General features: G+C 35.8%; 1 protein-coding gene across 5 annotated transcripts in view; it reads left to right on the top strand.

Annotated features, from left to right (window-relative positions):
- PAN3 (poly(A) specific ribonuclease subunit PAN3) overlaps positions 1–24,126 on the top strand; it is a 79,329-nt gene that overhangs the window by 38,941 nt on the left and 16,262 nt on the right. For 4 of the 5 annotated variants that reach the window (XM_080341678.1, XM_080341675.1, XM_080341677.1 and 1 more), the window contains 7 exons: positions 6,258–6,408; positions 14,183–14,430; positions 14,997–15,101; positions 15,758–15,815; positions 16,964–17,125; positions 17,299–17,415; positions 17,519–17,620. In XM_080341678.1, coding sequence (XP_080197804.1) covers positions 6,258–6,408; positions 14,183–14,430; positions 14,997–15,101; positions 15,758–15,815; positions 16,964–17,125; positions 17,299–17,415; positions 17,519–17,620 — 943 coding nt within the window. The remainder of the gene's footprint in view (positions 1–6,257; positions 6,409–14,182; positions 14,431–14,996; positions 15,102–15,757; positions 15,816–16,963; positions 17,126–17,298; positions 17,416–17,518; positions 17,621–24,126) is intronic. The other variant, XM_080341676.1, reaches the window with a different exon arrangement.

Genomic DNA, 24,126 nt, shown 5'->3' with positions numbered 1-24,126 from the left:
AATCAAACTGCCACAACAACAACAACAAAACCCCAAACCAACCACTGCCCAACAAAACCAACCAACCATACAAAAAACCCCCCAAAACAACCAAACAAATAAAAGTTTGTTCTTCAGCAGTATGTACTAACAGTACCGCCAGGAAATATCTGGAGGTGTTATGCCACTGCATTATACATATCATAATAGCAATTTGTACTTCTGCTTAAAATAGTAGGAATAAATGCAGTTTTTGTTATATAGATCAGTTCTTCAGCACCATGAATAACTGGGTTTGGTTGTTTCTTGAACAAAAATAAATCATAGAAATGAATTTTTCCAATATTTTTCATCTAGAACATGGACTTCTAAAACTTACATCGTTTTTACAGTAGTTTGAAGTATTTTGTTAAAGAAATGTGGAAATAGTCTGAGTCTTTAGAAGTTTACTTTTTTGTGAGATCTGCTTGCTCTAAAATGTAATGAAACTAATAATATTGAACTGAAGTTTTATTAGAGCTTATGGTACGGATAATGTGACAACTTGTCACAGTAATTGAGATAAGGAAGCAAGTTGCACAAATGCCATAATGGGAAGGAAAGAGACTTGCTTTGAAGCCCTTGGTGACCTCCAGTGTGTGCTGGGCTGCTCTGACATTCCAGAACGTGTCACTCTCTGTCACAGTTAACCAGGAATCCTCCTGGCAACAGCAGGATTGTGGCCATGCTCTCTGTGTAAAGGGAAGCTCTGGATGGGCGTCTCTTATAAAACAATAACAAAGAAAACCCCCCCTGCCCAGAAAAACAAACAAACAAACAAAAAAACAACCACCAACAAAAAAATAACCACACATGAAAACCAAACACCACTTTTGTGTGGTTTTGGATTTCTAAGTGATATTCTGAAAACTATGCCAAAAATAGACTGGTAGAAGACTGCCCTGCTTAGAGCATGGGTACAGTTTAGTGGTGATTTTCTGCAACCATTAGAGGATTATGCAATTTGGGATGTCAGAACAGATCAACATGAATTCGAAGGTGAAAGAGAATGTAGAAAGAGGACAAAAAGGCTTGTATCCAGTTTTTAGCATGGTAAGTACATTAGCAGATTTTTCTGAAATAAATCAGCCTACTTTTTGCTGTAGGTAGCTGGCTTTGGGCTTTGGTAGAATGTGGGACCAGGACTGATCTAATGGAGGAGTGTTGAAACTACCAAAGCAGAGCTGATGGCTCTACTGCAGCTGTGCAGCTCTGTGGTGTTAGATGCTAAACTGGGAATGAGAGAGAGAAGGGTGGTTTCCAGTATTCCTGTGGGATCCCTGCATGACCTTCCACAGGCTCCATGACTTGTGTAGCTCCATGTTACAGCGTACTTTGGGCGAAGTTTCATTTGTGTGAATGCAGCAGTGCAGCCTTAAGAGTTTATCACTGGGGAGCGTAGATGAAAAAGGACATGTAGGGAAATGGATAGTTGTTGAAAGAGTAATTTTCATCTTTTGGATCATGGAAAACTGTTTATGTGCAACTCCTCAACGTACAGAGATGCTGCATGTTACTGTGTGGTCTTCCCTGGGATGGTCTTCAACTGAGATCCTTGGCTTGCTCTTTACTTTCATTTGCACCTTCATTTAAGGAGCCTTGAATTGGTTTTTGGTGGTACTCACAAAATATTTGTTTCTTTTCCTCCACATTATATTTTAATTGTATTTCCTTTTATATCTTTAGAAGCATAAAAGCCACCAGATGGATGATTCTGTGCTGAGTAGTGACACAAATGAGCTGTTTTATAGTCCTTCCCCGCTTTTTAACTTCTCTTGTGGTTCCATCTTTACTAATTGCATCAAGACTAAATTCAGCCTTCATTTGAACTGTATTTGTATGTGCTTTATAGCATTTTGCATTCTCTGGTGTACAGAAGTACAGGAATTGTTTTTGTATGTGGAGCTGGATGGACTGAGTTTCATGGTCTGTTTCTGGAAGTTTCTTTGCAAAGCTGACTGAAAATAATGCTCTTCTCTTTGAGAGAGCACAGACATAAGGAATCTGAAAATAGGGTATTTCAGTGTAATTTCTTCATGGAATCATTCTGGTAAGAATGTATGATGCAGATATTAATTCAGATATTGCCTAGGGAAGTTGTTTCCCTGCTTTAGTTTGACAGTATTTTAGTGAATATACTGGAAGAAGGGGGATGAGATTTAAACTGGTCAGTTTGAGGGGGGGAAAAAGGAATGATTATAATTTTAGAAAATGTGAGTTGGAAGTTACTTCAGGTGACTTGCTAGAAAAATTTAACATAGCTGACACAGCTGTACTTGTGTCTGCTTAACGCTGTTTGTTAAACTTGTTAATTATAGGTTTGAAATATTTTGTACGTGCCTTTTTATAGGACATTTGCATTTGAAACTGGAAGTACAGTCTTTAGTGAGTTGCATAGTGCAAACAGTGCTAGTGGGCTTTGTGTTTCTTGTTTAGGCTTTAGAAAGTGCATTTACTGCTTTTTTTTTTTTAACATCACAGTATTGCACAATTCATTGGCATGTCCTCTTAGTATTTCTTGCCTCTCCATTCTTTTAATTACTCCCAAGGTTTAATGGAAGTCTTCAACACTCTACCTTGTTTCATCAATCCTGATTTACGCAGACTTAAAATTTTAAGCTTGGTATAGCATGAATAAGTTACTTCACTAATTAATGACTAATAAAGTGACATTTGTTTGAAAGCTGTGCTTGTGGGAAATTTAAACATAATACAGCATGAAGATGTGTTTTACTAATAAAGTATAGATTCTTTTCAATCCTATCAAAATTTAATACATATTTTTTTTACTCAGCTTCATTTTGGGAAGTTGGGTAAGATTCTAACTGAAAAACTGTGAAGATGCCCTATAGGATTTTAAAGCATAGTCCCCTTTCAGATGGATTTTCAACCTTGCCATTGATCTGAATGTGAAACTAACACTGGAATTTACATTTTGTATTTTGAGTTGCCAGAGTGAAAGCAGGATATTTTTCAAGACCAAGAACATAATCTTTTGAATCACTGGCCATTAACCATGTGGCCTGCTAATTTTGGTGTATCTGGGTGCTCATTGGTGCAGAATAGGTTGTCTACAAAGCTTGAAAAATAATGAAAATACTAAATAGTAAAGAACTAATAGTGATATTCCATTATCTCACTTAGGCTAGCATGGTCACTTATTCTAGTCTACATGCTATTAAGTTGCATTTTTTCATTATTTTGTTGCAAGCGAAGCATATGCAGAAAGAATAGTGTTTTACTTAGATGAAAACTTGTATTCTTTCAGAAACATTTTAAAAGTGCAGCTTCACATAGATGTAATATGTTTAAATGTGGCCTGGGGCTTAAACATTGAATTTTCTGACAAAGTATTAACTAGTTTTGACCACAGATTATTTAATTTTGTTATACTACTTTATGGTTAGTTTATTCTGGCTAGTGACTGTGGAGCTCAGGTATTTTTCTGTATTTAGGAAACAGCTTGGATGTGGCAGGGTCTTCTAAAATTGGAAGAAAAAGTTAAATCACCTTTTTTAACACTGGGGAAAGTCTTGGAGTACAATTTTGCATTTTTAACATCATAGAAAAGTAAAACAGGCTTGTCATAGTAAAAGGTCTAGCTCTGCAAATCAAAGCTGTTTACTCATATAAAATGCTTTCATCAAAGTAATATAGAAACAACTTAAACTTAGGAGGCTTTAATTCTGATCCTGCGTTGTGAAACCAAAAATTGGAATAAAAATGGAATTTCTGTCAGGCTTGACCCACTGCTGCGTTTGTAATTCTGCAGCATAAATTCAAACTGCTCTGGCAGATTGCTGGGTTTGTCTCTTTCACATGGATAAATTAAAACACCAGTTAAATTGGAGCTCTCAGGCACCTTCATTCTGACATGATATAGAAGCAACTTTTAGAGACCAAAACTGGGCCATACAAACTTGCAGGATACATTTGGAAATAAAAAGTAGCCTTTTTATGTAGGCATTAATTGAATGGGTTGGTAAAAGTGTTAGGAGTTTACTCAGAATGATATGGATGGGATTGTGGGAACTCACAGCTGCTCTAGGAAAGGCTGAGGTTATCTTCCAGAATGTGACTTTCTCTCCACTTACATGCTTCAGGTTTTTTGCTGTGTCCTGCCCTGGATGTGTAGTTGACACAGTACTTAGCTGTGGTAGGTCTGTGGATGTATCATTGCAAGTTTTAGCAGTGGAAAAACGTGGATCTTTTGTAGTTCTTTGGAATTATGTGCTTTTAGCAAGAAGCTATAAATTCAGTCCCTTGCTTTCCTGGTTGTTTTGGTTGATGATGACTTTTCAACTGTATCACTATTTGTATGAATTCTACTCAGCTCTTTATCACCTCTGTCATTTTCTCCAGTTTCAGTGTGGATTTGGCTGAATTGTTGCATGCCAGATCCTATCTAGAGGAACACCATTCTCTTAGTTATTTCTGTGCCTAAAACTCAGATAAGTCCAGAGTATTACTCTTTGAGTTTAAATGTATCAGGTATTTGGTTTCAGTCTGTATAATGCAACTTACTATTTGTTTTGCTACATTGATGTATACCTTTAAATGTGCTTGAAGAGTTTTAAGATTCTCATGGACCCTTTACCCATGTAAATCTAAGTGTTTTCTTCACCAGTCTACATATTTGGTTATAGCTGTTCTTTGACTATTCAGACACATGCACATACAGCATGACTAACATATATAACATCATAAGGTGGTTAGTGGTTAAAGTTTACTGTGTGCTTAAAGGTGGAATATTCTTATTTGCTTTTAGATCTGAGTGTCTCCTTTAACTTTACAGCTTTTGGAATCCTCTCACTTTTCCAGTGTTTTGAAATATTATTACTATGATATTTGACTCAAGTATTCAAATAAAAATTTAAAAAACAAATTAACACAAAGAATACTTTTCAAATACTTTTCTTCACTGTCTAATTTAGTATTTTGTAATCACACTTCTTTCTAATTTGGCACTAACTTAACTTCTCTGCCACTTCATTCATATTGTTAAAAATCAATATTGGTAATTTACCTAACATTTGATATATTTGGTCATTTTACAGCTCTCTAAAACCAAAGTGATCCAGTGTAACTTTCTTAAAAAACCCTGCCATTATGGATTATTTTAATAGTATCCTTTGTCTATTGGGAGTTGTTTGTATCTTCTCATTTCACCTCTTTTGTTTAGAACTTTTGAGAGGTACTCTGAAGATTAAGTAATGTTCAGGCTTTTCAGTGTGTTCATGTAATAATCAGTTTTATTTCTTGGCTTACTTTCTTTTTTCTTCCACTAATGTCTTTTGTAATTGGCCGTGCAATAAGCTTTTTGCCTTTTGAGGTCATATTAGGATTTTCTTCTTCTAACCCTCCCTACCCTAAAAGCTCACAGTCAAACACCCCCCCAACCTACAAAACCCTGTGCACAGATTTTAATAGAAATTAAAAGTTGCTTTTGTGATAATGTTTTATGTGCTAATAAATACTGAATGCTTGATGGTTACCCTGCTGCTATTTGATTCTGTGGCACCAAATTAAACTTTATTATTAAAGGTTACACAAATGGAATAGGTAATTCAAGCAGGAGTTAACTTCACAATAGAAATAGAAGCAGGAATGACTTCTTTAGTAGGAATATTTTTTACTGTTTTAATTTGAAACTGCTACTTAGTTTGAGATGAGATCTCAAGTCATGTAGGAACAGTCTGTGTAGCAGTGGTGAGGCCTTCTCAGTGTCAAGTCTGTTCTCCAACTGTATAATGTAATGCTTCTGGAAAGTCTTTTGCAAAATGTTTGAATGAACTTATTCATCAGCTCAAAGCTTTCTAATGCTACTGCAGACATAAGCTAGAAACATGTTTAAAGTTGTTTGTGCAGACCAGCTTCCGGTATCTGCTGTTCTTGTCAGCAAGCTGCATGTAACTTAAATATATCCCCTGCACTTAGTAGGCTTGCCCAGAAAGTATTTTCTAACAAGTATCATAGTATGTTTGGGATTGGAAGGGACCTCAAAAGATCTTCTAGTCCAATCCCCCTGCCGGAGCAGGAACGCCTAGGTGAGGTCGCACAGGAACGTGTCCAGGTGGGATTTGAATGTCTCCGGAGAAGGAGACTCCACAACCCCCCTGGGCAGCCTGTTCCAGTGTCTGTCACCCTCACTGAGAAGAAGTTTTTTCTCAAATTTAAGTGGAAGTAGGCACTGTCTATCTCTTCACATTTAAAATAAACATTTGTTTGTTTTTAAACAGACACCAAATCCTTCTGCAAGTGAGTTTATTCCTAAAGGAGGATCAACCTCTAGGCTGAGTAATGTATCCCAGTCCAGTATGTCTGCCTTCTCTCAAGCCTTGTTCTCCCACCCCTCCATGGGAAGTCCTGCTACTGCTGGGCTAGCACCAGGTAAGTTGAGAGTAACAATTTGCAGTACAGTTGCTGCTTTTAAGTTAATGTCAAACATAACCCTGCATAGATAGTGATCAGATTTATCTGGTATAAAAGTAGCTACCTCTTGATTTAAAATTGAGATAGTCTTTAAGCATATGAAAGTACAGGAACTTGGGATTTACCTTCCAGTAGTATGGAAATCACACTGCAGGCTGTGAAATCTGTTCAATCACAGCAGCACTGAGATTAACTCTGCCTCACTTTTAGTCTGCCCCTTTTGGGGAAAAGGAGTCCTGAGTTACCACATACTGCTCTCTATGCAGCCCTTGCCAGAGGTGGTACCTAAAGATGATGATTTGAACTACCCCTAGTCTAGAAGTGCACTGCAGTCCGCAATGAATGTGTACTGTGTCACACTTCGATCTGCTGTTCTGTTTCTACAGTATGTCATCTAGAAGTAATTATTTTCAGTGTTAATGAGTATGAGAACTTAAAAATCTTGACAGAAAAGTAAAAGTACAAGATAAGCTTATTCTAAAATAACTTGACTTGCAAAGTAGTGTTAATTGTTATTGTATCTGTCATATATAATCTCACATTTAAAACCAATTTATTATTACTTCCCAAGTTTGAAACCCTTACTGAAATGTGTTCCATGCAGTCATACAATTTTGAGTGATGAAACTTTTTTTTTTTTTTTTTTTTACACTTAAAGTTCAAGCTCTTCATGTATTTTTTGGACTTCTGATCTTAAAAAGTTAGTTTAATTCTAGTATTTTTTTAATAAAATAAAATAGATAAGATATAACCATCAGCAGATCTGGATATTACACATCAGAGATCCTTTAGCAAATTTATGTATGTACTTAAACCTTCATCAATCTTTTGTGATGGACAAGAAGCATTAGGCAGCTGCCAAAAGGCAGAGAGGCAAATATTGTGAATGTGTAGGTTTTTTTAATCCAGTATTGGCAATTACCATCTATTAAATGAAACTTCAGGTTTTCTTGATGCCAGGGGATAAATCTCAGTGTCAATTTGAAGGAAGCCAGCACTTAGTTCGCATGCTATTACTGTCAGAACAAGCTGGGAAAAGTGAGCAATGGTTCTACTGACCAAATGAACGTGTTACAGTACTGTGTGATTCATCCTTTATTGTGCTGTACAGTCTTATTGGAAAACTGTTTTGTTTATATGCCTCTCAGCCTTGTCACCTGGATTGAAAAGTGTGTAAAGGATTAAATAGAATACAGTAAAATGATCTACTTTTGGAAAGTGTCCAGTGGGGTCTCAGAGGGATCCTTCACAGTCCAATTTCTTTACTATCTGTAAGTAATATTTGAAAGGATAAGTAACACTGTTGATGAAAGAAGTTCGTGCAACAATTTGAGCTCCTTGAAATATAGATTCCAATGCTGAAAACTATCTAGGTTCAGATACTATTGTTTATGGATGAGAGGGATGGGGGAGTATTCACAAGAGCTAACTTCAGGCAAAGTTGGCTTGTTTTTCTGCTCTTCCTGTATAATTAAAAAGAGAATATAGTTCAGAGTAGGAATCTGGGTTGTGTGCTCTGAATTTCTCTAGAAGCTGCTTTCTCTACACTGAGTTCAGAATTCTTTGAGCCTGAATGTCCTGTGTAAATAATACTCATAGACATATCTCTTTATTTAAATGGTTTACCTGTCAGTAATATACATTTACAAACACTTCTGTTACTCAAGGTGAGTTAGAAGATGCTCTCTCTAAAATATTAGGCTTTTAAATAAGAAAGCAATATTTAAGTGTGGGTAAATGTCACCTTTTAGGTTATACTATGTAACAGAAAAATAATAATAATAATAAAATTAAATATGTTCTGAAATTGTCATTAAAATTATTGTTGAATCTGCTAGCTTTCAATAAGTGGAAACAAAGTCAAGTGAAATCCATGTAAAGAGTTTATAAGAATTTTCCTTTAAATAAAGATAAGTCTCTTTCCACTTAAATGGTGTATATTCTCCAGTAGAATAGCTTTGAGCAAACATGTATAAAATCTAAGCATTTGCATGCGATTAAGATTGCTTATAGTAGCTTACAGGGTACTGGAAAAAAAATGGATGTTTCATAAGAAATAAGGAAATGTAGTAGGAATCGTTTGTTAAAAGTACCACAGTTTAATTCACCCATAACAAAGTAGGTAAATGATGAGAACAAACCTTTGATTTCCCTCATGACGATGGAAAAAATTAAATTCTGTCATGTCTCTAATTTCTGAGACTTGCCTAAAGGTATGTTTAAATCAAAACTGCTTCTGACATCTAGTATTTCATAGGTAACTGTTCACAAAATCAATTCTCCCTGGCAAATATATTTTCTGCCTGTGTTATCAATAGTACTGCAGAAATACTGGAAAAAATGACAACTGAAACATAATGTGTTTTAATAGATAATTACTTGTTTCCACACCTGACATATCGATTAGGGTGTAGTATGGAAGAAGGTTGCTCCTACTTTTATGTGTATTTACTTGGATAAATGCTTTCTAGCACGATATCAACACAGAGTCAGTCTTCATCTTGGTAGCCTTTAACGGAGTATGAAAACATACTGAGAGAAAATGTGACTTACACAAATATGTGGAGAAAATCATTCTATTGAAGAGCTTTGAACAGATGTCCTTCACCCTCTACAGACTTCTTTGCCTTAAGATCCCCTGAGCAATACCCTATTTTCGTTCCTTCCATTCCCATGCTAGCCAACACAACCTATTTATCATCTGTATGCAAAATTTAGTGAGTTGTTGACAATCTTCAAACAGTACTTTTGCTAACAAGCTGTATAGCGGTTTGAGAGTAATAGCACCATTAAAATATGCAGCAAAGCATATGCAAGAAATTCATGAATGGCATCATAGTGATAAGACATCATTGCTGTATTAAACTTGAGAGACAGCAGAGGCAGAGCCCTCAGCAGAGAAAATCTTTTTTTGTCTTGGGTTTGCTTAAGGTTGTAGCTAAAGAGTGATGCCTTTGTCAGTGATGGAAATGACAGCAAATTGCTGTTGCTTCTGTCTTTAGTCCAAGACAGGCTCCGAGCTTGTACGGAATGTAAGAAATCCCATTGCTGCCTGTCTGAACCTGCAGGCTTAGGAGCATGAAGGTGATGTGCTGGTGTTCAGTGGACACATCTCAACTCATGATGAGCAGCAAGAGTGTAGTTCTTAGAGCTCCTGCTTCAGCTGGGGGTTGAGCACTTTCATCTGAGGCAGTTTGAGCAGCCTAAGGCTCTGAGAGCCTATTCTGACCTCCTGTGTCACATATGGTGCAGCATTATGTGGAGGAAGCTCCACAGTCATGCCAGAATAACACAAGAGAGGAAGAAGGAAAAGAGACTATAAAATTATTTTTATCCCCCAAAAAAAGTGAGGAGAAAGAACTTATGACTGTAAAGTTCTTTAGGGAATAAAGCATATTTAATTAACTTGGAAATATATAGGTATAATGCTAATGACCTGATAGAGAGCTTACAATGATAAGAAATATACAGTGATTTTAAGGATGCTGCTTGAAATAAGCTATTGAAGTAGTCTGGTTTTATTATTTAATTTTAGTTATTCCTCAAAATGTACCTCGTAGCCTGGAGTATCTCTGAAGTACAAAACATTTTAGTAATAAAATAGTATATGCTTGATTTTTTTACCTCTGTGTTACAAGCTGTAGAGGCACAGCTATATGGTTTTAGATGGGTAAACTTGTAGGCAAAGGTAAGAAAGTATGTATAGAACATTTATTGGATTCTTCTGTTTTCAAAAAAGTATTTGTTGTAGGCCAGCTGATTTTTACACACAGAGCCTAATGAAATCCTGCTTAACTTCCATTGAATCAAAAAAATACAGACATATGAGTCCTTAATGGGAGTTCATGCTTGGTGTCCTTTCTTGGATCCTGTTTACCTGTATGAATTCTTAGATTCAAAATACAACCTAGCTTTTAATTCAAAGACATTGCACACTACAAAGCTTTATTAGGAGTGTTAATCTCATGAAATATCTTTGAGCACTATCTCAAATACCTTTCAAATATAACAACCAAGAGGGCTATGTAAAAATCATGTCTCTGCCTAAAGTGAGAATAGCAGCAGGGAGCTCCAAGTATATGTAGGTAGCCTGTACAGTTGTTCTGAATATTGTGAAAAGACCCACAACCATTTCTGTGTTGGTATGGTACAATGACTGCCACATACCATGAAATAATTGTGAAGTGAAAGGCCCTTTCTTCTTGCAGTTTACCTTTCAAGGTAGCATTTGACTCTTCCTGAAGGGTATTGAGATCCACCAAGACAAGGAATTGGAGAGCTACCTTTTCTAGTAGATAGGTCTCAAGGAGGACAGTTTGAAGCAGCCTTTTTGGTGTTTATCTTAGTACTTCTATGGGCATTTGAATTTTAATGTAGGGGAATGCTGAACTCTCACAAGGAAAGCTTTTTTTGCCACACACACATTGTTATCATTATATCTTCAGTACCATCTTTTTGCTTCAGTATGAGTCAGTAGGAATATATATTCAACTTTTAATACAGCTATTTTCCTTTATTTTCATTTAATTATCTTTGTGATTAAGTATTAATATTAGTAAGGTTTTAACTGATTGAAATACTAATGAAATTTTTGAGATCTGCTTGGGTTTGGGCACCCAATTACTTGCTTCTGTAAGTACTTAGCTGTGCATCAGTTTCAGTGTTCTAGAGGAGTTTTTTTGTGATATTGGACTCATAATTAATATTTATTTAGATTCTACAGAAGGTGTCTCAGAATAATCTATCACCTTGAATATTTGCCAACTCAGCCTGTTGCTATCCACTGCAGCACTAGCAGCAAATTTCTTCTAGTATATTGTTCTAGTACTTTAAAACCAAACTGTAGTTAGGCTTCTCTCATATCTTGAACTCACCATGTGTACTGGCAAATGAGAAGCCTGTATGTTCTTCCCACCAGATGATTTTCATTGAACTGTCAAGGTCCTTCCAAAATCAGACATAACTGAGGCTGGAAGGTCGTTTGAAAGGATTTGTGTAACTCTGGATGTCTTGCTTTGCTTTCAATCTTGAGTTAATACACAAGCAAGGATATTAAGGATTTGTATTTGTAACCATTCTCTGTCAGGAATAAATTTTTAAGAAAGTAAATCTTGCAGTGGAAATTGTTTGAAATTGTATCAGTAAGAACTGCTAGTGATTATTTTTCTTCTGAGAAACTTTCAGTAGAAGGTCGCAATATAAATTCAGCAAGGTTGCAAGTCATCACTTTCATTTCTAAGATAAGATTTGCAGTATACTGTGTCTTGTATGTACCATTTTTGTTTCGAAGTATAGAAGTCTTTGGTTAATTTTTCCTGAGTATATATGAAGGCTGCTGGGTATTTTTCCTGGTTCCTGCAGTTGAATGTTTTATTGAAGCCAGTTACTTCTATCTTGGTAGACGTTACATGCTAGCAAGAACTTCAGTTAATACTGTGTTTTATGGGAATAGAGCAAAAAAGACATGTCAATGACTTCCCCTGGATGAAGAGAATCCCTTGAACATCGTAGGCACAAATTGTAGACCTGCTTCAGTTTTATGGCCGTTTTAGTTAGCCTTTGAATTCTAATAGTAACATATTGTTTCTTTTGAAATTGTTCTTTTCCCACAATGGATTAAGAATGCATTGATGTTTTAGGCTTTTGTTAAAAATGTACCCATCCGTGCAGCAGCTATTGAAATATTTAAGTATTTGTGACTCAAGGCAACTTTTATCTTAATGGAAACTTAATTTCTTTTGTAGCATAAACCAGTGCTATCGCAGTGTGTAATGTTTTACATTCATACAGCTGAGTTGTAAAGAGATTTTTAGGAGGCTATTTATGTTGCCATTCAGAACTACTTTAAAAATTAAACAGTCAGAAGTGCCTATTATAATTCACATTTTATTAAGTTAATATACTAATCAGCAAGCAATTCCACAGTATTACTTATCTATAAATTGTGTGTATGCACATGTACATGTATTAATATAATGAAAAGCTCTGCCTCAAAAAAGTCTAGACATTATACTTTAATAATTTTCATATTCTTATATTATAAAAAGAATAAATGTCTGAAGAGACCCTACTAAAGATTTTCCTTAGGGTTTACATGAAAATATCTTGTTTATTTTGTTGGAACTATTCACCTTCCAAGAATAAAAGAAATAATTGTGCTGAATTAAAACGTGTAGTTTTTGAGATGTCAAAAAAATAAATTTGAGCTAAATGAAAGGTTACAAATATTCTGTTAATTATATTAAGATAATATAGTTTCAAAATAATTTTCCCCAACTACTTATTAAACCATTAAACTAAAATTAATTGGTTTTGATTTGGTTTTTTTTTAAAAAGTAGGAGGGATGTAACTATGATACTGTAGACACAAATGTAAAATCACTCCTACATGTTACTGATGATGCATATTGAAAACTCTGTGTACAATAACTCTTTATTGAAATAACTAAATAACTTTTTGGTAACTAAAATTCGTGTATGAAAAAAAGTTGCTGTTGATTTTTACTCTAGTTAGTAGACCTTATAAATGGAAGTAATTTAAGCAAATGAATACCAGCTGAGTTTTTAACTAGAGAAGAATTCTCAGATGTCCGTAGAGCATTAAATATGAAAGTTGTGTATCTTACATCCATTCAAAAAAAATATAGCATGGCTAATATAATTCTGACTCTTAAAAAAGAGAAAGTACATCCCAAGCTGAACTCAGCATCAATAAGCTTCATGGATTCTCTTCTTTGTATTAATCTGAGTACTTGGATACCTAGGATCTTCTATGCGTAATACTAGGAGTTTTCTGAAGAGTTACCTCTTCCTATCCCTGGGAGCTTTCTTTGACATCTACTTTTATAAATAAGCATATCTGAAATTTTTGAGTACAATGACTCTTGAAGTAACTAAACTAGTTTTTGGTAACTAAAAAGTGTGTGTGCAAAAAAGTTTGTCCCTGTTTTTCCACACTGATGTACTTTGTTTAGAAGCTGAGCTTCTCAAGTTTCAATTGAGTTGCCTGTCTAATGTTGAGGGTGAACACCGGTCACTAAAATAATTCTAAATCTCAGCATGAATGTCTAAGAGCCTTCATATTCTTAGAAGTTACTTATGTTGCATATGAAATAAATGCTTTGGAGGATGATTTTTGAATAAAATAATTATAGGAAAACATAATTTCTCCTCTGAAATTATTAAAAGTAGCATATTGTATCTTGATTATTTGTGTACTATAGTTACTGGAGATCCAACTCTAATATTCATAGCTGTGGAGTTGGTTCTAGTAAAAGGTACACATGTAATTAGGTGTTGTGATTTACAGCTTGGCGAGCTCCACTGACCGCTCATGTAACTGTTACAGGAACATTCAGTTATCATGCAGGCCTTAATATTTTATCTTTTTGCAGTTTAATCAACTCTCTTCTAGACACAGCATTAATTCGATTCATCTCCCAGTTTCTGCTACTTCTGCGTCTTTCATTCCAGTTCTTCATGTGTAGATCATAAGTTTCCAAGCCCTTTCCTCTGAATTAAGCATAGATTTTTGGGAAAATTTATCTGTTCAGTCTTGCTCTTAATATTTTACCTTTTAGCTCTTCACACAGATGTAGCAATCCTTAAGCATCTCACCTGCATAGAATATTTTTGGTAGTGAAGGCTATGTTTTGTGGTCTGTTTTTTTTCAAATTGCCAATTTTTTTTCATGACAAATCTGATCAAGAATATCTTCTTGTGTTTCTTTAAGGAATGTCACTGTCAGCAGGATCTTCTCCTCTCCATTCCCCCAAAATAACTCCTCATACATCTCCTGCTCCTCGAAGAAGAAGTCATACTCCTAACCCAGCAAACTATATGGTGCCTACTAGTGCCTCTGCTTCTGTCGCTAATGCTGTCTCTCAGCCTCCATCTACTGGCCAGGTGATCCAGAAGGAAACAGTGGGTGGAACCACATACTTCTACACTGATACAACTCCAGCACCTGTCACAGGAATGGTATGTTTGATTTCAGTACAGAACCGTATGGAGTTTCTAAATACTGAATTGGTTGATATGATTGTTCTTAATGCCCTGAAACTCTTATTCTGTATGAAGATTTGGCTTTTTAATTGTTTCACTTTTTCTCCAAGATCACTGAAATTTAAGGACCAGAGAATTTTAAAATATATTTTTCATTTAGCTCTGTGTAGAGTTTTGGCTTTTTTTTCCTACAACAATAGAAAAAAAAGCTTTTTTTGTGTATCTCATTGCATACATACATAATGAGAAAACATGAAAAATTGGGATTTTTGTTTTGATAGGTTAAATAACTTTTATTTACAGTGGAGGGGAAAAGGCAATTACAGAAATGTTAAAATAACTATGTACATACATACACTCTTGAAATCATTGGTAGTGAATATCACATAAGGAAATTGTAATGTATTTGACAGTATATTTGTAACATGTACTATGCATGAAGACTTTGTAGTTCAGTAGTTCAACCTAAAAGGGTGATAAAAATATTAATTTTCCCTCTCCTTAAGTTTTTTAAACTGCTTCTTAAAATGTTTTACTTTCAGGTATTTCCAAACTACCACATTTACCATCCAGCTGCACCTCATGTTGCTTACATGCAGCCAAAAGCAAATGCACCTTCCTTCTTCATGGCAGATGAGCTCAGACAGGTAAGATGATAGGGAATTTAAAAGAAAATTTAATATCTTGGCAAAAAAAAGCCCTAGAAAATCACTTGTAGTAGAAGAGAAATAGCAAGCCAAAATCTGTGTAGTCAGTTTTCCCTGTGGAGAATTTAAAAAAAAATATAGTCCTGTAATGTGTGGAGTACAACAGGGGGTGGAGGTGGATTACAACATATATGACAGAAATCTAATCTGTGTTCCATTATTTACTATTCAGCTATACGTTCTTATTTTGTGTATTGTTTTGGTGTGCATGAGTTCGTCTATGTAGCGTTCCTTTGAGCTATAGTCTTATCCAGTTTTAAAGTCTCTCACTGAAATGAAAGTATATGCAAGTGTTAGTTCATGAGCCCTTCTCTGAGGGCTGGCTGTGACTTGTTTCAGCTTTGCTGTAGTAGGTGACTCTGTCAAGGTTAGCTCTAGCTAATGTGTCCTCTGCAACTCCTTTCTTCAGGCATTTATATGCTTTGTTATTAACATTTTCAAGATAGTTGTCTTCTCCCCACCCCTGTCCTAGACATTTGCATCAACTCACTGTTTTACTACAAGTAGCCGGTACTTCAAAGACAGTGTACTGTTACTTATTGAAGGTCATAAGCTGTATTATAATGATCAAAAACTGGACTTCATTTGTTCTGTAGGAACTGATCAACAGACACTTAATAACCATGGCCCAGATTGATCAGGCTGATATTCCTGGTAAGTGCGTGTTTCTTATAAATGAAACTGTGATCATATTGTTCTGCAACCATACATATTGAAGAATATTAACATCATCTTGCAAAAAAAACCACCTGTTTGTAATTTTTTGTGGAATTTTTCATGTTTTTAAATTTTCATGAATCATCAGTCTAAGCTGTGGATAACAACAATCGAAGTATTTCAGGAACATGAAATTTGTTTCTTCTGTGGTTTTTTTTTAATGTTTTTTTTCTGTTTTGAAACTCCCGAATGGTTAGGAATACTTAAAATTGCTGAGAAAGGAAACATCATTGAGGCAACAAAGAATTGTGGAAAACAGTATTGTATTACTTTGTACATATTAGGTATTCCTTTAAAGGATGCATATGTTCTTGAAGGCTGTATATAAACAAACTAGTTTGTTCTAAAGTGAATTGGCTGGTATATCAGAGAAAGCGTTGTACTAGTTGTCAGGTAGGAGAAGCATGTTCTATTCATTGTAATTTGGGTTTTGGAGAATTTGCAGTTTGTATGCAGATTGGTTTAAACATTGCTTTTTTTGGTTGCAGTATCCTTACTTCTCAAATGTGTGTTTAATGTTATAATTATACAGTAAAAAATGTGGTTTAGTTTACTAATCCAAATGCTGTACAAGTGTATCTCTTCTTGCAAGTGTAATCTTTTGATCTGATATGTAAGCCTTCAGCACCACTCTATCTGTTTTCAAAACCACTGTGTTACAACACATAAGATTCAAATTTGCCTCTTTGTGATGAAAACAGGGTTCTTACGGTCTTTATGGAACTCAGTCCTTCTTTATGAATCTGTGCAGGAAAAAAAACAACAAAGAAAGGTAATTCAGAAAGGTGACTTTTTAAGGCAAATGAGAAAATGACAGATGGAACTGTTCCTCTATTCTGTGTTTTTGTTTTAACTAGATGTAGCTGTTTTTCTGAAGACAATTATTTTAGCACTGTGGAATCTCTTGCAAGGAAACTATATGTTGGTATTAAAGCAAAAATAGCATGTTTTAACCTTACATGCACCTAAAAGGTGGTGCAAAGAACTTCTGTATTAATGGTAGTCATTTTAATCTACTCTGCTACTGTAGTAACTTTCTCAAAGTCAACTGACACCTAATGTTTCTGTGTATAAACCAATTTTAGCAGTTCCTGCGGAAGTGGACAGCTACCACAGTCTCTTTCCCTTAGAACCACTGCCACCACCCAATCGGATACAGAAAACAAGCAACTTTGGGTACATTACATCGTGCTATAAAGCTGTAAATAGTAAAGATGACCTGCCATATTGCCTTCGGAGGATACATGGTGAGAAAAATTGAGTTGTCTCATTAGGATTAGCATTCCTATGTATGCTAGTCATATTTTAACATCTGGTTGCATTTCAGTAGTTTTAGAAGAAATGTTAAAATAAAAAAACTTTCCCTGAAAACCTTACATTTTAAACCATTGTTTTTGTTTGTGTTTTTTTTTCCCCCTAGGTTTTCGTCTTGTTAACACAAAGTGCATGGTATTGGTTGACATGTGGAAAAAAATTCAGCACTCAAATATAGTAACCTTGCGTGAAGTATTTACCACTAAAGCATTTGGAGAACATTGTAAGTTGGGTTTTTTTGCTTGCTTTCTTTTTTTCCATCTGATGTTTTGACTTTTTTCTAAATATGCTTGAGTTAGTAATTGTCACATGTTTCTGTTTTTAAGCTCTTGTGTTTGCATATGACTTTCATGCTGGAGGAGAGACTATGATGAGCAGACACTTCAATGACCCTAGTGCTGATGCCTATTTCACAAAACGAAAATGGGGTAAGGAAAACAAATACAATACTTCTGTAAGCTATTTCCAATACTTAAGCAGTAAGTAGCTGGTCAGAAATAGTTGTTTAACTTAATTTTTTAGCTAATCAGTTCTGTCATATTGCGTGAGGATTTGGGCTGGAGAATTTTCTTCACTTTCTACTTGTAAAATTTCTGCATGTAGTTTTTTTTGGAAGAAAAGTGTAACTGGAGTTAAAAGTTAAGGTCAAAGTCTAACAATAAGCAATTTACTTTTCTGGTCATATTTGACTTATAACTACTTTGCAAAATTCATGTTTTGTAAGGGGTATTACAGTTCTTTGACAGGGAAATAAGTTTGAACAGGACTGAAAGCCAAGAACTCTGAGGTTACAGGTCTGTCACTGGGTGATACTTGACACTGGAGATGTGTTCAAAAGTCATAGAAGACACGTGCTATGTCAATTTACAAATGTTTTTTCCATATAAAGCATTATGATGACCAATTAGACAGAGTTTTATTTAATGTTTTGAAATGTGAAGTACTAGTTAAAACAAGAAATGGATTGAAAAATCCTTGTAACATATTATTTTCAGACACAAACTTCACATCATGGATCTGATTTTTTTCAGGTTTATACTATGACATCAAAGGAGTCACTAAAGATACATCCATTATACATTTGTAAATACAACCTGTCTGTGGCTCAGCAAGTTGCCCAGCAGACTAAAGGCTAAAGCCTCTTCCACACCAAACCACTGTGCTGCCAATCATAGTGTCTATTAGGACCACTTTGTGACCCACGCAGTCCCACAAACTGCATCCAGGTGTAGTGTGGAACACAATAGGCCAAAGCTATGAGTAGAGCTGAGAAACAGATGTGCTCATTGCTGAATGGAATCACAGGACTTTGGGTAGGAAGGTACCCTTGGAGCTCTTGGCTCAGTTTCCTGCTCGATGCAGGACCAACCCAGAAATTAGATCCAGCAGCAGTGACAACCCAAAGACTGTGACCTGGCCTTGTTTATTTAATAGGTGTTCCCTAAGTGTCTTTAGGCTACACGTGTATGAAGAGAATTAGAAACTAATGTTTCTTCTTTCTTGTGCCTTTTGAAACGGAGCCTTTTGCTGTGAATGCGATCTGTTTCAAAAGTTGATGTGGAAAACTTTACTTGGCTGTCTGATAGATCAGAGTATAATGGATTGGTGATGAGTGAATACATTCCAAGGGTTTGTAGATCCCTTATATACTGAATAATTCCCACTGGCTTTGCTCTGAGCTGACCGGTATAAGTGAGCTTGGAACTTGATTTCCACCATTGGTTTTGGTGGTATCTCAGACAGAGAAACCTAATTTGACTTCTCATATCCCATGGCAAGTCAAAGAATGCAATTACAAATTCATTGAGCCTGATGTGAAACTGATTTGGTAGGACATGTCTGGAACACCTACTACCAGGTTAATGATTGTTACATGCAGAACTTGATTTGCCAGTGTCTCCCACCCATGGTTTCAATTTCCATGTAAGTCAGTCCTTGTAATGTTTTTATACCTCTGTAGAGTATTACAGGAGAATGAAGTCTGTTCTAGGTAAAATAGAGGTTACTATAAAATTCTTGGGGGGATATTCTTTTGTCACACTGGAAATGAATTAAAATTTTGCTCCTATAAAGGGCAGTCATGTCTCATTAATCTATTAAAGTCCTTTGAAGGAAGATCCAGTAGATAAGATCTTGGTTTTTCAATTAAGTTCATCAGCGTCTCTAAAAGAAACTAAGTGACCATGAGACAGAAGAAAAAATCGTTGTCCAGGTTATTAACTGGTCAGAAGATAAGAGACAGGGTAAGAGTGAAGAGTTGATTTTTACAGTGGAGGGAGATAACTGATGGAGTCTCACAAGAATATGTGCTGGGAGTTGTATTTCTTAACACACTCACTTATTTGCACTGAAGATAAAGAATGGTCTGTCAAAGGTTGCTGATAATACCAAATTATTTGATTTGTTAAAAACAAAGGCCAATTGTGATGGATTGCAGAAGGATCTTACAAGACTCTTGGCAATAATCTAGCGGGTGATGTAATGTAAACCGATGTGATTGAGGGGAAAACAAAACTATAAACATAAAATGATTGCCTTTGTCATGGCTGTTACCGCTCAATAATAATAGATCTGGGGCTATAGTGAAGTAAATTAAGGAAAATATCATCCTCTTGCTGAATAGCAGGAATAGGAAATGGATTGGTGCAGATTATTAAGAAGAGAGTAAACAATGGAACAGAAGACATTATGTTCAAGATATGGGTGCATCATACACTCAGATGTGTAGTTGCGGTCCTTACATAATTTGAAGAGTGTAGAAGACCAGCAAAGTCGTCAAAGAGGTGACAGAGATAATCAAAGTCACAGAACAGTTTCTGTAGGAAGAACATTGAAGTGGAATAGTACTTTTCATGCTCTTAAAGTTACACATGGAATATGGTGGGGTTAAAAATTACTGGAATATAGTAGATATCTGAAAAATCATCAAGGCTAAAGCAAAAAATTAATAAGCAACAGTAGTTTGCTATTTCTTCCAGCCTAGAAGTAGGGACTGACAAATGAAACTAGCCAGGTAGCTAATTCAAAACCTGCATAAAGATAATTAAGCCTTGGAACTTTGTCACAGATTATTGTGAACATTTGCCTGGGTTCAGGGGGAAAGTGAGCTTACTCGTGGGGGAGAAAATACTTGAGGACTGTTAACTGCAAAGACACTATGTCTAGCTCAGGAGTTCTCTGACCTGCAAATCATTGGAGGCTAGAAGAGTATTCTAGTTATTTATGTTCATACACTCGAGTATCTATTGTAAGGTGCTGTTCTGATTTTAGTGTGTCTTTGAAACAAGCTAGTGGGCTATCTGGAGGATTTATTTCACCTACTACAACTTAGTTGTGTAGGCAGGGGCAGTCTTTGAAACCGGAAATAAGACGTCAATTTCTGTTATGCCAAACCAAAGTATTATTTAATTAAAAGGAGCTGTTGCAGCAGAGTTTACAGGGATATGTAAGGAAAATAACTCTCTCCTGCCTGGAACACTTCTCTTTACCTGCTTTTCCGGTCTTTTTATTAGATAAATTAGAAAAAAGTCACTTGATATTCCCCAGTTTTGCCAAATCTTTCTGCACATCTTTGCTCTGGCCTTTCTTTTTTGGTAACTGCTGCTTTCTAGGATGGTCCTCAGTAGAAGGAGCAATTTAAGAGAGAAAAATAAGATTGCATACCTATAACTTGATTTCTCAGAATTGCCTGCCTTCACGGATCCTTTCTCCGTCCCCTCACAGAGTTTCTTGGCCGTCTGCCTGCCTAGAGGAGACTCCCAAGAGAAGCAGGGGAATGGATGGAAGTTGGGTACTCTGCAGCATGAGGCCCAGATTAGTGCAATTGCTTTTAAAGGTTTTAGGAGGCACAACACTGTCAACCTGATCAGTGAACTCAGAGAATTTGATTTCAGGTATGCAACCTTATTTATGTTGAACACTCCAGTTGGCAACATGAGACTTTGACAGTTAAAAGATGAGGTTGATGGTTTACATAGCTGTCTTGCATGTCACTGGTGTCAGTATGGTCAGTCTTTTTCTTTTTTCTTTTTTTTTTTCATGTCATTTACAGACTCTGATACAGAACTACTTTGGAAGGGATTTGGTGTGGGAAAAATAGCAGCTTATTTTTTATACTGTAAACTAATATTTTTGTTACTTCTGAATTCTATAGAATTTATTGCCTGTGTTCTTCATTCGATGAAGTGTCGTCTTTAGGTGGTACAGTGTGATAATCCAATGTTATATTGTATTTTCCTAAATTTTCACAAGTTTTTAAATCAGGAACTTGACTTTTCAGTTAATTATTACTCAGAGTACACTGATTTGAAAAGTTCCTTTTTGTTTGATTATCATTCCTCATATTGTTTCAAAACACTTTTATTTCTGTCGAAAGTGTCTAAACATTAAATCTATCGTTCTAGAACTTGTCGGCTTTCTTCCACCTTTCTGATATTTCTCCACTTCAGATTCGAATACATGTTAGTACATTTATCTCTGCAGAAGTGATGTTCTCTTTAAATTAGCAAGTTAACCCAAACATACTGAAATGTTCTTAGCAGTCCAATAATTAAATGGGTAAACTACGTTCAGAATTTATATATTTTAAAACTGTCAGGTAGAAAATCCTGGCAAGTTAACAATAGCTACCCACTTCTGCCAGTAAGGCTTTTTCTTTGTCCTGATGAATTTTTGTGGTTGGCAGAGATAAGCATGCCTTTGATGTCCTTTGGTCTGTTTATTAAAAACACCCTGAGTATTAAACATTGGTGTACATGCTGTTAATAGTAGTTTTCAGCACCACAGATTCAGCTTTTCAGCAAACAAATACTTTCTAATGAAGAAGAGAAGCAAGTTTCCTGGACCCTTTTTTCTTTTGGATGCAGTAGTAGTAGTATGTAATGCATGAAAATGGACTTTGCTTCTACCTTTACAGTTTTTGCATCCACAGGTGCTGAATGTTCATTCATAAACTACTTCTTCAATTGAAAAACAAATAAGTTGTGTACTTAGACTGTGATGAAGGGAAAGAATCTACAAATATTGAAAGTCAATGTGATGTTGTTGAAGACAAAATATTTGACTAATAATTATCCTAACATACCTTTGCCGGAAGCTGCAACTTCTTCAAAGTCAATTCAGGCTTTCAATATATTTACATTTTTACAAAATGTAGTGATGCACTAGTAGTTCAGAACCTTTTTGTATATTGAAAATTGGGAAATGTACAACTGAAACTCATGTTTCCCTGGAGAAAAGAGAGAAAGGAAGGCTATGGCATTTATCTTACTTGCAGTACTGTAACTTGGGAACACTGAGCAAACACTGAACAATTCACACTTCTCAAGGTAAAAGACTGATTTACAGGCCTGAGAGGTTCAGTTTGTGAGCAGCTAAATCTTTCATTGGGCTTTTTTTTTCTTTATTTTTTTTTCCCTGCCCCTAAAACTGTCTGAGAATTGTGGTTTGTTAGCATGCTTCCTGACAGTGTTTCTGGTGATGTAAAACAGGTCCTACTGCTGGTGGTCCCAGCTCTTCCTTCCCACCCTGGGACTATCCCTGGCGTTCTTTGCTCTGAGGAACTGAATTTAATTTGAATGCATTTTAAACAAACAAAAAAGTATTATACACATGCACACTAGTGCAAAGGGGACATTTCTTGCTAAGTTGAGAACATCATACCACAGAACTTAAAAAACAAATAAATAAATAATGCTGACAATGAGTTTATCTTAATACAGCAAAGAGGAGTAATGGATAACCCATGTTTTTGGAATGGCAGTTCTTTAAGTTTTAATCTTCTCCATTAGTATCTGCGTTCTGCACCTCAGAGAGAAGAAGGTAGTGGGAGAGGTGAATCTGCCCTGCAGTAGGTGGGAAGAACATAATCTGAAATTTTGTATGTTGCAGCTGTGGATCCAGCCTGTGGTGGGAAGCCCTTTTTCAAATCAACCCTGAAACCTCTAAAATACTGCTCTTAATTTTGATCATTTTTGTAGCATTTTCTTATATTGTGTTGTTTTCCACTGTGTTCAGCACTGTTTCAAAAGCTTTCCACTGTGTATTTTGCCTAAAGAATGAGTTTTTGAGTCTCATGTCCTTGCCTGAATGCCATCTGTGGCAGGCCTGACAGGCCAACAGAGCACATACTTTATAGTCAGCACTGCAGCAAACTGGGCTGCTTTTAATCTTACTTGTTTTAAACATATATATGTGTGTGTGTGTAAGACAGCATTTCAAAACTGATTTCTCCAGTGTTTCAGCTTGTGCCTGTAGTGTATGGGAATGTGGGGTGCAACCAGCCAGTCTGGCAGCAGCAGTGTAGATTTGCCTGTAGCCTCAAGCAAGTCTTTCTAGTGGTAAAATAATGTTATTGCGTGATGGAGATTTTTCTGATAGAGGGGAGAAGCTGTATTGAACTCTGATCTTTCAGCTTTTCAACGTATGCTGGATATTCTCTTGGTTACCTTGCTTTTATCTGGAAATCAAAGGCCAAGTGCTGTTGGTTTTAAGTTGCATGCAGAAACATAACACCTGAGTTTTCGCTTTTCTCTGCCTTTGGGATATTATAGCAACGTTTCTGTTCTGGACATACTTTTTTCATACAAAGATAACTCCATCTTGCAGAGTCCATACATATTCCTGTTAAACATATCACACATGTTGTTGTTTACTAAATGTAGAGTATATTCCATAGCAAGTAGTAACTAGAGAAAGAGCCTCAACTAATAAAGGAGGCTGTATCTCCTCAATTGTTTTTGTATCATGATTCTCTCTCCTTCAGAATGACAAAAATTATGAGGGGAAAAAAGTTTGCTACATGAGGCTTCTGGTATGCTGGTTTGTGGGAAGCGATTTGCATAATGATTCATCAAGAGGCCAGAAAAAAACAAAGAATATCTCATTATATTCAGCCTTCAATAGACATGCCAGGCTTATTGCTATTTAAAGAAGT

The sequence above is a fragment of the Nesoenas mayeri genome (assembly GCF_963082525.1).
Source record: "Nesoenas mayeri genome assembly, chromosome: 1".
Lineage (NCBI taxonomy): Eukaryota > Metazoa > Chordata > Aves > Columbiformes > Columbidae > Nesoenas > Nesoenas mayeri.
Note: the sequence above shows the minus strand (reverse complement) of the source record. Positions and strands in the feature narration are given on the sequence as shown.